The 13,902-nt window shown below is 37.1% G+C and overlaps 1 protein-coding gene across 6 annotated transcripts in view; it reads right to left on the reverse strand.

The window, feature by feature from the left end:
* FYB1 (FYN binding protein 1) overlaps positions 1–13,902 on the reverse strand; it is a 59,272-nt gene that overhangs the window by 26,587 nt on the left and 18,783 nt on the right. For 5 of the 6 annotated variants that reach the window (XM_064405491.1, XM_064405497.1, XM_064405496.1 and 2 more), the window contains one exon: positions 11,753–12,881. In XM_064405491.1, the coding sequence (XP_064261561.1) occupies positions 11,753–12,881 (1,129 nt within the window). Of the gene's footprint in view, positions 1–11,752; positions 12,882–13,211; positions 13,752–13,902 lie in introns of those variants that run through there. The other variant, XM_064405494.1, reaches the window with a different exon arrangement.

Below are 13,902 nucleotides of genomic sequence, written 5' to 3' on the forward strand. Positions count from 1 at the left end.
ATTCCTCCATTACTTAAATGGCAAAATATTGATAGCCCCAAAATGGATGATCATAAAAGTGAATTATTTTGTGGTTTGTGCAATAAGGAACATGCATATTACAAAAGAAGATTCTTACCATTTAGGATATGTCAAGATTAAATTTGTACCACTTATCTTTTTAACATTTTATTAAAAATTATAGCCCAAAAGTCAAGTGAAATAATCCTTTCTCTCAGTACTGAGAAGGCTACAGCAGAGTCAACGTGTGCCAGCTGGAGAGTACCCAATAGTGGAGAATAGTGAGAATGAGATCTAGATATATCGAACAAATGGTGGTGGTTTAGGGAAATGTGGTAAGACTGGGGTAGGACAAAATTAATACCTAAGTCTCTGGTAGTGAAGAAAGGGATAATTTATATTTTTCCCATATTGCCAAGAGGCAATAAGTAACATGCTTAAAGCCAAGCAACATTTGCTAGAAGGCACTTTCTAACAGTGAAAGTGGGGTTTTCATGCTTTGAGGTCCATGTTGAAGAAGTAGGATAAATTTATGGCATGAATAAGTTCTAGTACAGTTGTTCTTATGCTGTACATTGGGATGGACATCAACATAGTGACAAACAACTTCTTTATATCCCTTCCAATTCAATGCTGACATCCTTTCATTGCTGTCTTGTGTATAACATCACACTTGAAATATTTGCTGCTATATTGAGATCAACAGCTGGAGCTATACTAAAGTAGCATTTTGGCTAAAATGTGTCTTTCAGTTGTTTGAGGGGTGTTGACAAGAGAAATAATACTACAGAGTTTTTGTAGTGGTGCTTGTTTAAGTTTGCTTACTATTAAAATCTGAATATTATGGTTTTCCAAGTTTCTTAGGCTTCATGTTCTATTAATTTTATTTTTACCTTTACACACAGGGTCAAAAGCATTTTTATCACCACTGTTTTATACCCAAATGGCATTGACACCACTGGAATTGTTACATAACTCAGATGTCTTTTCAGTGACTTTAAAAGACTTGACCTTTTAAATCTCAATCAAGGGTGCTTGTTTTTTCTTTTTCTTTCCCATGTAGCAATTATTTCATAGATATTTCTGTTATCTCTCCAACCTTTCCAACACCATAGAAAATCTGGCACTGGAATTCTACAGAGCATGCACTTGTCTACCACATGTAGTGATGAAAATTGCAAGTCATTCTTCATCTGGTCATATCTCTACTGATTGCATCCAGGGAGTTTCAGTATTTTCTCCATTCTCATCTCTCCTCCTGTTTTGGAAGTGCAGACTCCTGACTATTAAACTAATGCCCATGAGCAAAAATCTTTTATTCAAAAACTTTGTAACTATATGAAAATTCTTTAAGGTTAAAACTCCAAGAATTTAGAGTTACAAGCTGATAACCCTTATGCATTATACTCTTTTGTCTCATCATAGTCCTTACCCAACTGTAGAACTGCTTATAACTTGATTTTTTCCTACAAATCATTACACAACCTTGTTTCGCATGTATGGTTTACATTTCTACATTAGAGACGTAAAATTGCATTTGAATAAAAGCAAACTTTTCTTAAACAAGCCAAGGTAACACATGACTGTGCTCTTGTTGTATCTGAATATTTGCAGACTCTGTCTTAGCATTAAATTCTTCACAGTCTTTATTCATATGCAGACTACAATTTCTCATTGCTCTAAAACTTCTTATAAAGATGAATACCACTGACATGTATCTCCAGATAAATTCTAGAGTTCTAATCAAATAAAACAACCAGACAGGAGTCTGTTTTTTGGTTTGTTTGGTTGGGTTTTTTTTGTTTCTTGTTGTTGTTGTTGTTTTGAAAGCCACATTAATTGGTATTAATAATACTCTGAAATTTATTTTTGTGTTTTAATAGGGAATCCTATATCAGTTTTTCTGTGGTTATATCTATATTGTCCTAACAGAGTGTTGGGTATGTGCACAACATGCATATGAAACTTTTGTCTTCTTATTGTATTACTTCTTGTGATGAGTCCTTTGTAGGACTAAGGTAAAAATTCTTCCCAGGTCTCTGTGCATAACACTTCTTTCATCTGATGTCTCTTGAGAGCCAAATACAGGCAATAGGAAAGTGAGCCAGGAAAGGACACCACATGCATTTTAGATTAAGAGCTTATTTTTAAGTATAAAGGCGAACAACCTGTTCTTTTTAATTTTTGTAGTTTGTTATAATCTAACAGTAACTAAATGATCATCATATTAGTGGAAATGCTGCTTTTTATTTTTTAACAATTATAACTGACTCTTCTCTGCATTTAGAGTTTTAATTAGCTTAATTAGTTACATTTATGACCGAGACTGATGTAGGTGTAAAGTACTTTAATTCTAATACTAGAAATAGTGAATAGTGGAATGATTTAGGTACGAAAGTGACATGCTGAAAAGCTGTTTGGAAAAAAAAAAAAGGTGTAATAATCAAGCCTGCTGAGCCAAACCTATCATAACATTCAATAGCAGGTTTTTTTCCTGTTATGATGGAGCATTTAATTTTGACTCCAGTTCCTTTTTTTCCTTTTTTTTTTTTTCTTTTTTATTTCTTTTTTTTTTTTTTTTAATCTGGGACACTTGGTACTGTAAAACCATGGAAAAGCTCTATGGGGGTAGTGGAACAGCAGTCAGCAGCAGACACAGATCAATAAATTAAACTGAAAGTACATTGTGGCTTCACATGCACTTGAAGCACTCTCATCACAGTATGCAGTGTTAAGGGTGATCACTGTGTGGCAGCTTTGGCAGCTAACACCTCGATTTCCAAATAGCCCCTCCTCTCAGGACTCTCAGCTTTTTCACATGTAGTGCTGCACTGAATATACAGAGGCAGAAATGGAAGCTCTTCAAATAGAAACAAAAGAACAGAAGAAGCTGTATAGAGAAACCTGCCATAAAAACTGTCCACAGAATGTCCCAAATATTCCATTATACTGCTGCTTGTGGGATTAAAATTTTTTAATAATGCCCAGATCCTCAGCACTTACAGTACAACTGTGCACAGAACACTGTAAAAATTTATCTTGTGCTCTTGGAGAGCCTTCTCAAACAGCTTTCATATGGGCATTGGCCAAATGTTCACTTACGTTCTTGGGAATGTTTGTTTATTGGGAAGTGAAGGACACTGAAGTTGTCTTGATGCAGTACTTGTGACTTTGACCCTTGCCATTCTTGGCTTGTGAAAGGGAAACACTGATACATCTTTGGTAGCCAGTATGACATCTAGAGAAAGATCCCATGTTCCCTTCATGTCCAGACATTCTGTGTTCAACAGTGGAAAAAATGAACCTGCATAAAAGAGCATAATTTCTATGCTTCTCCCATGTGAACTCAAAGAGAAATTAGAAGTCCAGCTCTTTTGGAACTTGTGAATTCTATGTGGGCAAAAGCATTCAGGACAGAATGAGAAAAGGCCATTCTCTCTCTATTACAACCTTCATTGCTGTCCTGAGATACTTCATCTCTCTGTCCTGAGATGCTTATACCATAAATATGTCACAAAACGGAGGGAAGTCCTAGCACTGCCTGAAGTCTGTAATGGAGTACACCTGGAACATGCTTTACATGGGAATCTTGTGGGAACCAGTCCTTTGGTCATAGGTGGTTCCCTGTTTTTCAAAACTGTGAAATGAATTGGACTCATGTGCAAGGGCTCCAGTGTTCATAAAACTTAAAGGACATTTCTCTATTTCTTGCCTCCCTAAATACCAGGGTATGTGGGTGTTTGGGTGAGACATTGGCACATAGAAGACAGTGAACATCCACTTATCAACCTGAGCAGAATAGAAGCTGTCAAAGGGAAAAAAATCCCACATATTATTTAGCACTCAAACCTGCAGTTCTGCAGCCATCAGCTGAAGATACAAACCCATCTGTTCAATCCAATCAGTATTGCAACAGAATGTGTTTATTTGGCACAAAGCTTTTAATTGGCAACAATGAAAAATAGTAATTTTGATAGTCTCCCTTGAAGCAGGCAAATATCCTGTTCTAGCAGAGGGTGGTCTGGCTTCAGCTATTCATATTTTTCTCACCCTTGGTGGGACTGCAGCAGCAATGTATACCTGTTCCAAAGCCAGCAGCACTTTAGAAATCCCAGTTAGCTCAGAACAGCTGTGTTGATCTTATCTGCAATACATTCTCTTGCAAATGCATTAGCCTGGCCTCCAGTCTCCAAATAGTCCAGACTTGACCAAAAGACTGAACTGTTAATGATATTTAAGGTATCAGGCTGTAGCATCCAGCTTATCCCTTGCCTCAATCCAGAAATTTCTAGTCCAAGACTGCATCCTAAATAAAACTGGAACTGAACAGCAATGCATAGCACTGTGTACATTCCATTTTGAGTGGTCTCATCATACCACTTCACCACAAATAGACAACATAAATCTATATGTATGTAAGAAAATCCCTTCTATAACAATGCAGTCTCTTGCAACATGCAAGGCAAAAATGGATCACTGACTTTGCATTCTAAAAAAACCCCATCTTCTTTCTTTGGCATAGAGTATGGCATTTGGTGAGATCTCACTCCCTTTGAGCTCTGATGCAGTGAGCTCCTGGTCTGTTGCTGACTCCTGCTTTTAGTAAAGTTAAGAAAACCTGACAGGTGAGGTGCTACAAGGAAACTTCAAATATTCTGCGGGAGAAAACGCTTGTAAAATTATTAGCGAATGTTTATAGTTTTTATCATAAAATTACATCAGGATTTTTTAATCAGTTACACATCAGAGAGTCTTTAAAAGAATCTTTTTATAAAGCAAAATGCTTTTGAGCTATTTGGAAAACCCAACATGCTTTTCAGTTTTACTGCAAAGCACCTCACTACTTCTACATGCAAGACCTGGGTAGTTTTCAGGGTTTTACAGAGGGTTTACTAAGAACCTGCAACAACATCTGCAGCAGCTGATCAGCCACTTCCTACTTCATTTGTAATGTGCAGAGAGCTGTGCTCTGCTCTGCTTCCCTAACCACAATTTCGTTTAGATACAAGCCATGGTTTCAGGTTTCACTATTATGTTGCTTTGGAGCTGCTCAGGTAAGCTTACAAAAGAGCTGAATCTCAGTTCTTTTGATTATGCTATTGTGACACGTAGTGTAGAACAAAGTTCAGTTGTGACACTGCTTGCGCCTTGAAAACAAAGAGCATGGAAAGTTTCTGGCTGTTGCTCTCCTTGAGTCCAGACCTTATTTTTAGAAATGCCTAGGTACAAGCTTTTATGAGTTTTCTTTTCTTTTATTCTTCTCATCTCTCTTGATTCTCCTTCCAGTTAGGTGTTTAAGCTTTTTTTTTTCCTCCTTGTGCAAACAAAATTTTGTCCCAAAAGAGTGGAACTTCAGACAAAGGGGAAAAAAGGGGAAATGAAGACCTAAGTCTTCATCCTTTTTCAGATAAATTTGCTGATGGTTGCTCATAACATCATGAAAAAGACAATTAAAACAGGTGGAGAATCTGTCCTTTTTAGAGCAAAACCTCTCATTGGTCTCAATTTGAAAATCTTTCCCCAACAGAGGCACAGACTACCTTAAGGGTGTTTCACATAAGGTTTAACACTTATTCTAACACTTATATTCTCAAAAATATCATATAGTTGACATATTACAGGTTGACATAATTCTAGACCCCATACAAGGTTGGGGCTTTTTCCCCTTCCATACCTATATTAGAGACAAAGAGATGAAGAATACAGAGCACATGAAAGTGAGCATCTACATTTACATTTAAGGTTGAAGGCTGAAAAATATTAAGCATGCCCATAGCCTTGCCCCAAAAGAAGGCCCACAGTTTGACCCAAAGTGCTTCAGTATATAAAAGTTTGCAGGACTGAGCCTTGTGGCGGCTAAATATGAGGTTAGATATTCCTAATTCTCCAGCACTTCTTCTGTGCACAGCTGACTGGCATGAGGAAAGTGATTTCCAACTGCAGATGTGTTGTCATAGACAGAAGACTGTACTTAGCTAAAAAGGAACACAAAATTAAATCTACATTGAACTGCAGTTGGTCTGATAAAAAGCCTTAATGACTGCTTCTGGTTCTACTAAAAATATTTATAAACCTGAGTAAATTAATGTTGCATGGTATCATTTCACATGCAAGGAAAAAGAATAAAAATTGAAAACATTCCGAGTTGGAGGACATAAAAGATAGTAATAGTTTCAAAATAATCTTTTGTAATTCATTTGTATTTGAAAGAGAAGGCAAAAGAAAATGTGCACCATGATACAAAGGCAACTTTGTAAAGAAAATGTAGTGGAAAAGTTTTCTTAAAATGCAACTATTTCCCAAACTAAAAAAGTGATGAGGGATTTTAAAATTTTTCAATGTGAAAAATAATTGCATCATACATACCATGGTATATAAAATAATTTTAATAAAAAATTCCCATGCAACAAAGTCTTGCATTTGTATAGCGGAAGTTGCAGATTTTCTCTTCAGAATTTGCAGACAAGGAACACCATTGTTCCAAATGCACATATCTGAGGAGGGTTCAATTTCAAGAAGAAACCAATGACCTCAGGAATGTTCTTTACTAAAATGAACCATTTAGGATTTAAAAAAAAAAAAATACAATTTCAAAATCTTCCTAACAGCTTCACTATGAAAGGCCTGTGTTTTTTTGGTTTTTTTTTTTCTTTTGTGTCTATTAATACTGAATATTTATTATAGCATTTAATATCAAAACTGTCAAGAATGACTGGAAGTTTTCCATATATGAACTATAATGAATTATGATTTTAATATATTTTCTATAATGAAATATATTAGTTTGTGCTGTATTATTACTCATGCAATGTTACCAAATGATGAAGATTTATTAAGAGCACTTCTCCCTGTGAACCAATATAGGTCTAGAAAATAAAAAGGTAAAAATACTTGCACCAGTAGGGCACAGATTGTTTCAAATTCAAACATTACCCATGTTGCATAGGTTTTACCTCTGTGAGCTGCTCAGGAAATACTTAAAGAGTACAGAGAAATTAGAACTTTCAGCTCAGAGAGAAATTTCAGTACATATCAAACTTCAAATACGAGAAGTATATGATAATTATTTCTGTAATTACAAGTAAACAGACTACAAAGCTGTATTTTTTTTTGGAGCTAGACACGTTTTGGGTTCAAGATGTATACTACAGCAATGATACCAGGAACATGTCCAGAACTCCATCACTACAGCACTTCTATGTATCAGGGAAAACAAGATATTCTCCAACATAAAGCTGTCTATAAAATAGTGTGATATGCTGGATACCCTCTCTTGCTAAAAAAAGTTGTAAAGTAAGCTTTAAGAAAAATGTGTGTCAAGGAATGGGAAAATTTCAGCCAGTCCTTATAACTTTTTCAATCTGTAAATCAAATATACTCCATGTTCACATTTTTTTTCTGGAATCTGGACAGGTTTCAGAACACTTGAGGTGTTGGTACAGCAGAGATGCTTTTGTATTGTGACCCATATAATGCAACCACATGATGAAGGTGCATAAATAGGTGTTTATTCTTGTGAATCAAAATGAGTGAACAAAATAACAAGATTTCAGAAATTAAATTAACCAAATTTTACTAAGCAGAAGGTATAACTCAGTTCCATCAGTTTTACTTTTTTCTCTTCAGCAGCTTTCTTTCTGTCACCTTCCATGAGAAACTCATGGCTGTCTTTTTTCTGCGTCCTTATGAGTTTTCCTTTCTAACTACCCCTCTTAGCACTTTTTCTCAAAGGCTGCTGTCACACATAGTGTAATCCTCAAGGTGCTGTGTTAAATCCTTCCAGCACCGACCCTGGAAGGTGGGCAATGGTTTCAACTAGAGCATAATACCTCATGTGCTTCATTCAATCTTTTGCAGAGGTCCAGACCTAATGAGTGAATATGTTATGCATATACTTTGATTCAAAACCATTGAATCTCAAAGCCATTTAAATTACATGTCAAACCTCTTACCAAAAGTAACAGGTGCACTTACATGGTTTCTCTTCTGAGTCCTAAATTCTGCACGTTAGTTGCTCCACTCAGGAGTGGTTTTAGCTGACTCAATGGGATTTAGAGCAGTCAGCTGCACGAACAACACTAGAATTCATGTCCAGATTATAACAAGTGTATACATGAGAAAAATAGTTTTCTGTGCCTCCATCCTTTGATAAAAACCATCCACATCTTACTGTTAATTTTCTAGAATAGATAATCTTGAAGGGAACAAGTGTGGCACATAAGCCATAACAAACAAAAATGGAGACAGTTAGGAGAAATTCTTCTCCCGGTTGCAGAAGCTTTGACCATTCACAATGGAGAGGTGTCTCCTGATGTTAAATTGATACAATTTATTCCCTTAAAAATAAAAATATACTCTAAGACATTTAGAAAATGTTGCAGAATGTTGTAGCTAAGGCAATAATCAAGCATAATGAGTTCAAATATTAATTTGCAGTGGGTTTTATGTACTTTTCCTTCTTTATACACAATAGCAGCAAGCTGCACTCTGAACAATCACCTGCAAGGAAATACTCAATGTTGGTTTATCTGTTTTCTTGGGCAGATTGACTAACTAACTAACCAAGACAGATAAATAATGGTCTCATTCATATTTCTCTAAGGATGGTTGAATTAATTTTTAAATTGCAACAATTTATCTTTTTCAATGTTGTAAGCCATACTGGCAGTTTAATTTACAGTTTTGTCCACATGTTTTAGGAGAACTATGTGACAAACCCTTGACCTTTTAAGGTAATGCTTCAAAAATCCAGAGTGGTAGGGTTTCCTCCACAGCCTTAACATTCTTTGTTGTGGAGGCTTTTAAAAATTCTGAGGAATTTTCTCCCTGACAGAAGCAGACTGACAGCATGTACCCACTTTTAATTCACTGAATAACACTGAAGCCCTGGTCTTTGTTGTTCAGGAGTTATGCAGAGGTGTGTGAAGTACTAGGGGCTCAACCTGTGGCTGGCTTTGCGTGTGTGACTACCTGTACCTGCGTGGTCCCCCTCTGCCACTGTGGTTCTCCTCGGGAAGCAACACTGCAGTTGTGGCCTCACATGGAAAGCTGTCAGCAAAATTACTTTGTTTCTCTTCGTTTTTTTCTAAGACCTTGGGTGTTTATTGTAAAACAATATAGTTGTTATTGTTTTCTGAACACAAAAGGCACATGCACCTCATTGATTCTTAGCTGAGGTAAATCTGGTCTGTCATGCAAAATTGCTGCAATGGGACATAACACAGGAATTTACTATTCTGCCATATATCTGCAGGCCCAGACAGGAATTTCTTAAAGCCTGCCTTCACTGGAAAATAGTAGCATGTCAATAGTGAGACTTTCTTGAAAAAGACATCTGTATCTACAGAAGTTTTTATCATGAAAAGTTTTTCAGGACTAGGTTTTTCAGGACAAGGCCAATATCAAACTAGCATCCCTGAACAACATTCATGCAGGCATGGTGGATGACTAAAATCCTTCTCCCACACTTAACTAAGACTGCTGTATCAAAGCTAAGTCCTTCAGCCTCTAACATTTAATGTAATTTCATGCCCAGTGAATACTTATTTTCAAAAACCAGTAAAACAGGTTTCATGGGAAAGGATAACAACCAAAGAAAAAAGGGTGAATTGATACTTCTGAGAAAGCAGAATTCAAACTCCTGTTTTAAATCAGGCGGTACAAGGTTTTCTAAAGTGCAGGCACATGCCCCTAACACAAGTGTAAAAACCACTATGTGTGGAGGTTTTCTCCTCTCAAAGAACAGCACAAAGCCTAACTTTCGCCCTATTACAGACAAAAATCTCCAAAGGTTAGATCTCAGAAAGCTTTGTTGAATGGAAAAAAATATTTTCATTTGCTTAGTCTTCTTTACTTTCAGCACCTGAATCACAGCAGCAAATTAAGCAACAATGGAAAGCTTCTGTTCAACAGGACACAGTAATGAACAGGAAGAATTTGTGTTGTGAGGGTGGTGTCTTCCTGACATGACTTTGATTCTTGAAATAACAGTTAAGAAAAAAAACCACAGTTCAGTTTAACTGCCCTTCCAAAGCAGGTAGATTTTTTAATTTATGTTCCAAGAAACCCATCAACAAATAACTGTTGAGCTGAAAAGGAGTTGGTTCATGATTCACTCTAGAACAACTTGTCTGTCCACCAGAACCGTTCTGTGTAGACTTTTGACCACAATGAAATGGGCTGCATTAATTAAAGCCAAACTGAATATCAAGGTCTACATGCCAGCTCTCTGAGTGAAGGCTGAAGTCCAGGGACACTATGGACAGGTTCTCATGGATATGGTTTCTAAATATTTCATTTGTGACCTGCCCCTGTGACTGTGAGATAGAGAAGACCATGTCTGATCCTTAATTTCTACTTAGTTGTGAGGTTTGCAACATAATTGGAAAACCACCTGGACCACCATGCTGGGCAGCTCCATCCTTAGCTCATGTTCCCATGACTGTCAGGGTAGTGGCTTCTCTTACACCTGGTTAGTAACAACAGGACACCCTCCTTCTAACAAAAATTCTGATATTATTCTTACAGCCCTGCTCACAGTGTTAATTTGAAATGCACAGGCTAAATATTTCTTATGTTCAGTTTTAAAAAGAGAATGAAAAAAATGCTTTGTGACTATAACTGAATGGGACCCAGAAAAAAATCAGAATAAACAATGAGCAGAACAAGAAATAAAGATTCCTCAATTAATTACTTAAAGTAAATTTAAAAATGTATTCTAAATAAATTGTCATTTTCTGTATTTCCAGCCTTTGTTAGGATTTCTTAAAGTTTTAACTAGCAAAGCTCTCACTTTTCTTACATAACCAAAACATTTACTTGTGCAGTTGGCTGAAAATGCTGTCTTTTTGTATTGAGATTGTATTTGAGCATATTTGTCTTAAAGACATACACAAATATATACACAAATTTGCATCATTTGAGGTTCTTGGCCTGATCTTGGATCTCTGAGAACATTTCCTTAACTGTAAGGTAACAGACGAAAACCAGAACACAGCAGCTGAAAAGAAAGCATTTTTTTATTACTGACACACTCTTAATCTTTGAGTGGAATTAATAGCAACACAATATATAGCTGCATGCAGGCACTGTGTTTTCAATGAGGCTTTTTCTCTTAAGAGAAATCAGCTCTGAGCTTTTTCATGCTGCCATAGCCCCTCTGAACCTCTTCTGCCTCAGGAAGACCAGCCTTATGTGTATTCAGAACTGCTGAAACACAAGCCATCCTGTTTCTAGACACTGACACAGACCCAGAAGGTGTCATTCTCGTACAAAAACAAATTATGTATCAACTAAATTACATGAATGCACCTGATATACCACATATGCACAGTGTGGAGTTAGAGATCCACTATCAGCAACTTCAGAGCTCTGAATCACAGCATTAGGCATGGCCCTTTCTCTCTAACTAGACTTAAAATTGAAGCATCTAAGTTTGAACTGTTTAATTATGTCAGGACTTAAATGTCTTGAGAAAATACTCCCTGACACAAGTTATAGCTGCATCTGAGTAGTTTTAAGAAATAGGTGAACTCAATACTGTAAACATTCTTCCTGAACTTTACCACTGAAGGATAGAGAATATAATTTTAATTTCTGTACAGAAGAGACAGAAGCCCAAGTTACAGTTTTAAAGGGTTTTCTGATGCACACGTTATTTCTGAACAGAAGAGGAGATTCCACCTGAAATTAACCTGGTTCTAAATGCATCAAAAAGCTAATACTCAAGGAAGAAAGAACAGAGTGGACTTACTGTTTTTTTGGCTGCTCTTCTGGAACTTTTCCAGGTGCACAGTGGGGGGTCTGCTGGGCTTTTGTGGGGGCTGGCCCAGCTTGAACACTGGGGGCAAGATTTTCCGCCTGGGTATTTCGGACTTCCTCTCCTCATTCGCTTGTGATTCACCTGATGGTCTTCCTGCAGCAAGCGCTGAATTCGTCTTTAGGAATTTATGAGAAGAACCTGATTCTTCCTGGGTGATTTTGTTGAGGAAGATGTTCTTGGCAGCACTCATTCCCATTTCTTCAGTGTTTTCTGCCACAGTTTTGGGGGGTCCTTTTGGTGAGCCGTACCCGTGGCCAGTAGGCTTCAGAGCTATTTTAGGAAAACTACTGCCTTGAGCTTCTGCAGCAGAGTTACTAATTTCACCCATTTCCTTTGCTTCTTGGTGCGCGTGTATGTTTGTTCGGGGTCCAGACTGTCTTTGCAGAAAACCAGTTTTATTAGAAGTGTCTTCATTCTGTGATATCTCATTGTTTAGAGAAGGTTTCTGAGCAACAGGTGGTTTAGAAACAGGAGGCTTGGGCTCATTTTCTTGTGTTGCAGACCTTAATTTTTCTTTAACTGCAGCTACCTTTGAAAATTCTGGTTTTGCCTCATTCTCCTGTGATGCAAAATTTAAATTAGGTTTTCGTCCCAGAGGATTTTTTTCGTTATCAGCAGGAGTGACAAACTTGTTCCATGCAGGTTTTGGGTTTGAAGGCTTTGGGTCCTCTTTTGATGGGTCACTGGTTTTGATAGAGAATTTACTGCATCCAGCTTTTTCATCATTTCCTCTGTTAGTGGGCTGAAGCTGAACACCAAACCTTTGCGCCACTGGGTTCAAATGTCGTGAGTTTGGATCTTTTTCTGTTTTATCATCGCTTGAAGGCTTGACTGCCATAGGAGGCTTAGACTGAACAGGTTTGTGAAGGGTACTCGGTCCTGGACAAAACGCAGTATATCCTTTATTTGCAAATTTCTCAAGTGTTGCTTTTCTTGTCTGTAATCCTTTGGGGGCATCTTGTTTTGGAATTTTGATGGGTCGGCTGTTTGAAGGATCCTCTGTGTCTCTGTTACATCTCTCAAATTTCTCCATGACTAACTTCACCAGTGGCTTCTGATTCTGCAAACATAAAGAAGAGAAAAACAAAGGGCAGCAATGGGAAAGTACTGTTGCAAAGTTCACAAATACTGTACTTTAAAGAGTTTCCTGGTCTGAGGCTTTACTACTGCTGATTGGCTGACAAGGTGCTATAGCTCATCTTCCTGTAGAGTTAAGAGAAGCTGAACATTTTGTTGTATCCTTGCAGCGTTTATATGGTTTTTTTGAAATTTTTTTCAGGTGTTGCCTTTCAGGTACTGCAAGTCCTTTTGGGCATATTCAAGTTTCTGTTTACTTCTGGAATTGTGAAATAAACATAAGAAATTACATACAACTTTAAAATCAACCTACCTAAACATTTTATTTTCCTGTGATAAGAAGTTCCTGTACTGGAATCTGGAGGAATCTACCAGATCCATGTTATTCCTGCTAACTCTTTGGAGAACTGCAAGTTCCTCTGTGAAAACAAATTCTTCTGGTTGATGTATGTGTGTGTTAATTTTTCTTTCCTTTCTCAGCAATTTTTTTTACTTTCTGCTTCCCACACTCTCACTTTGTCCTTGTTTCTATTCTCCATTTTGTATCTGAATAAAACTGTGCATGTGTAGGTAGCAAATGAAAATATGTGAAGTAAAATTAAAAGAAATGACAATCAATATACCCAGATATTGTCAAAGTTACTAAATATCTTATAAAAAAAAAGAAGATATGTAATTCCAAGAGAATAAAATCCAGCTTCATTTAAAAATAGTCACCCCAATTCAATAAGTTTCAGGACTGGTCTTAATTATGAACTGAACCCAAAAGTTCAATACATTTGAATTCAGGAAAAATAAAACACATCACAGTGCAGAATGGGAGCAAAAGGCAATGAGCTGGTCCCACTGTACTGGGCAGGCAGCACCTTGGGTTTCCAGGAGCCCCATGGATCAAGAGGTCCTCTTCCCAGCTTGCAGTGGCAGCAGGGGTGCAGCTATGGCAGATACATTGATACATAAAATTCAGAAACAGGACCTGGATTTCCTGTGTGAGTTCAAATGTA

Source organism: Passer domesticus, chromosome Z, assembly GCF_036417665.1.
Source record: "Passer domesticus isolate bPasDom1 chromosome Z, bPasDom1.hap1, whole genome shotgun sequence".
Taxonomy (NCBI): Eukaryota; Metazoa; Chordata; class Aves; order Passeriformes; family Passeridae; genus Passer; species Passer domesticus.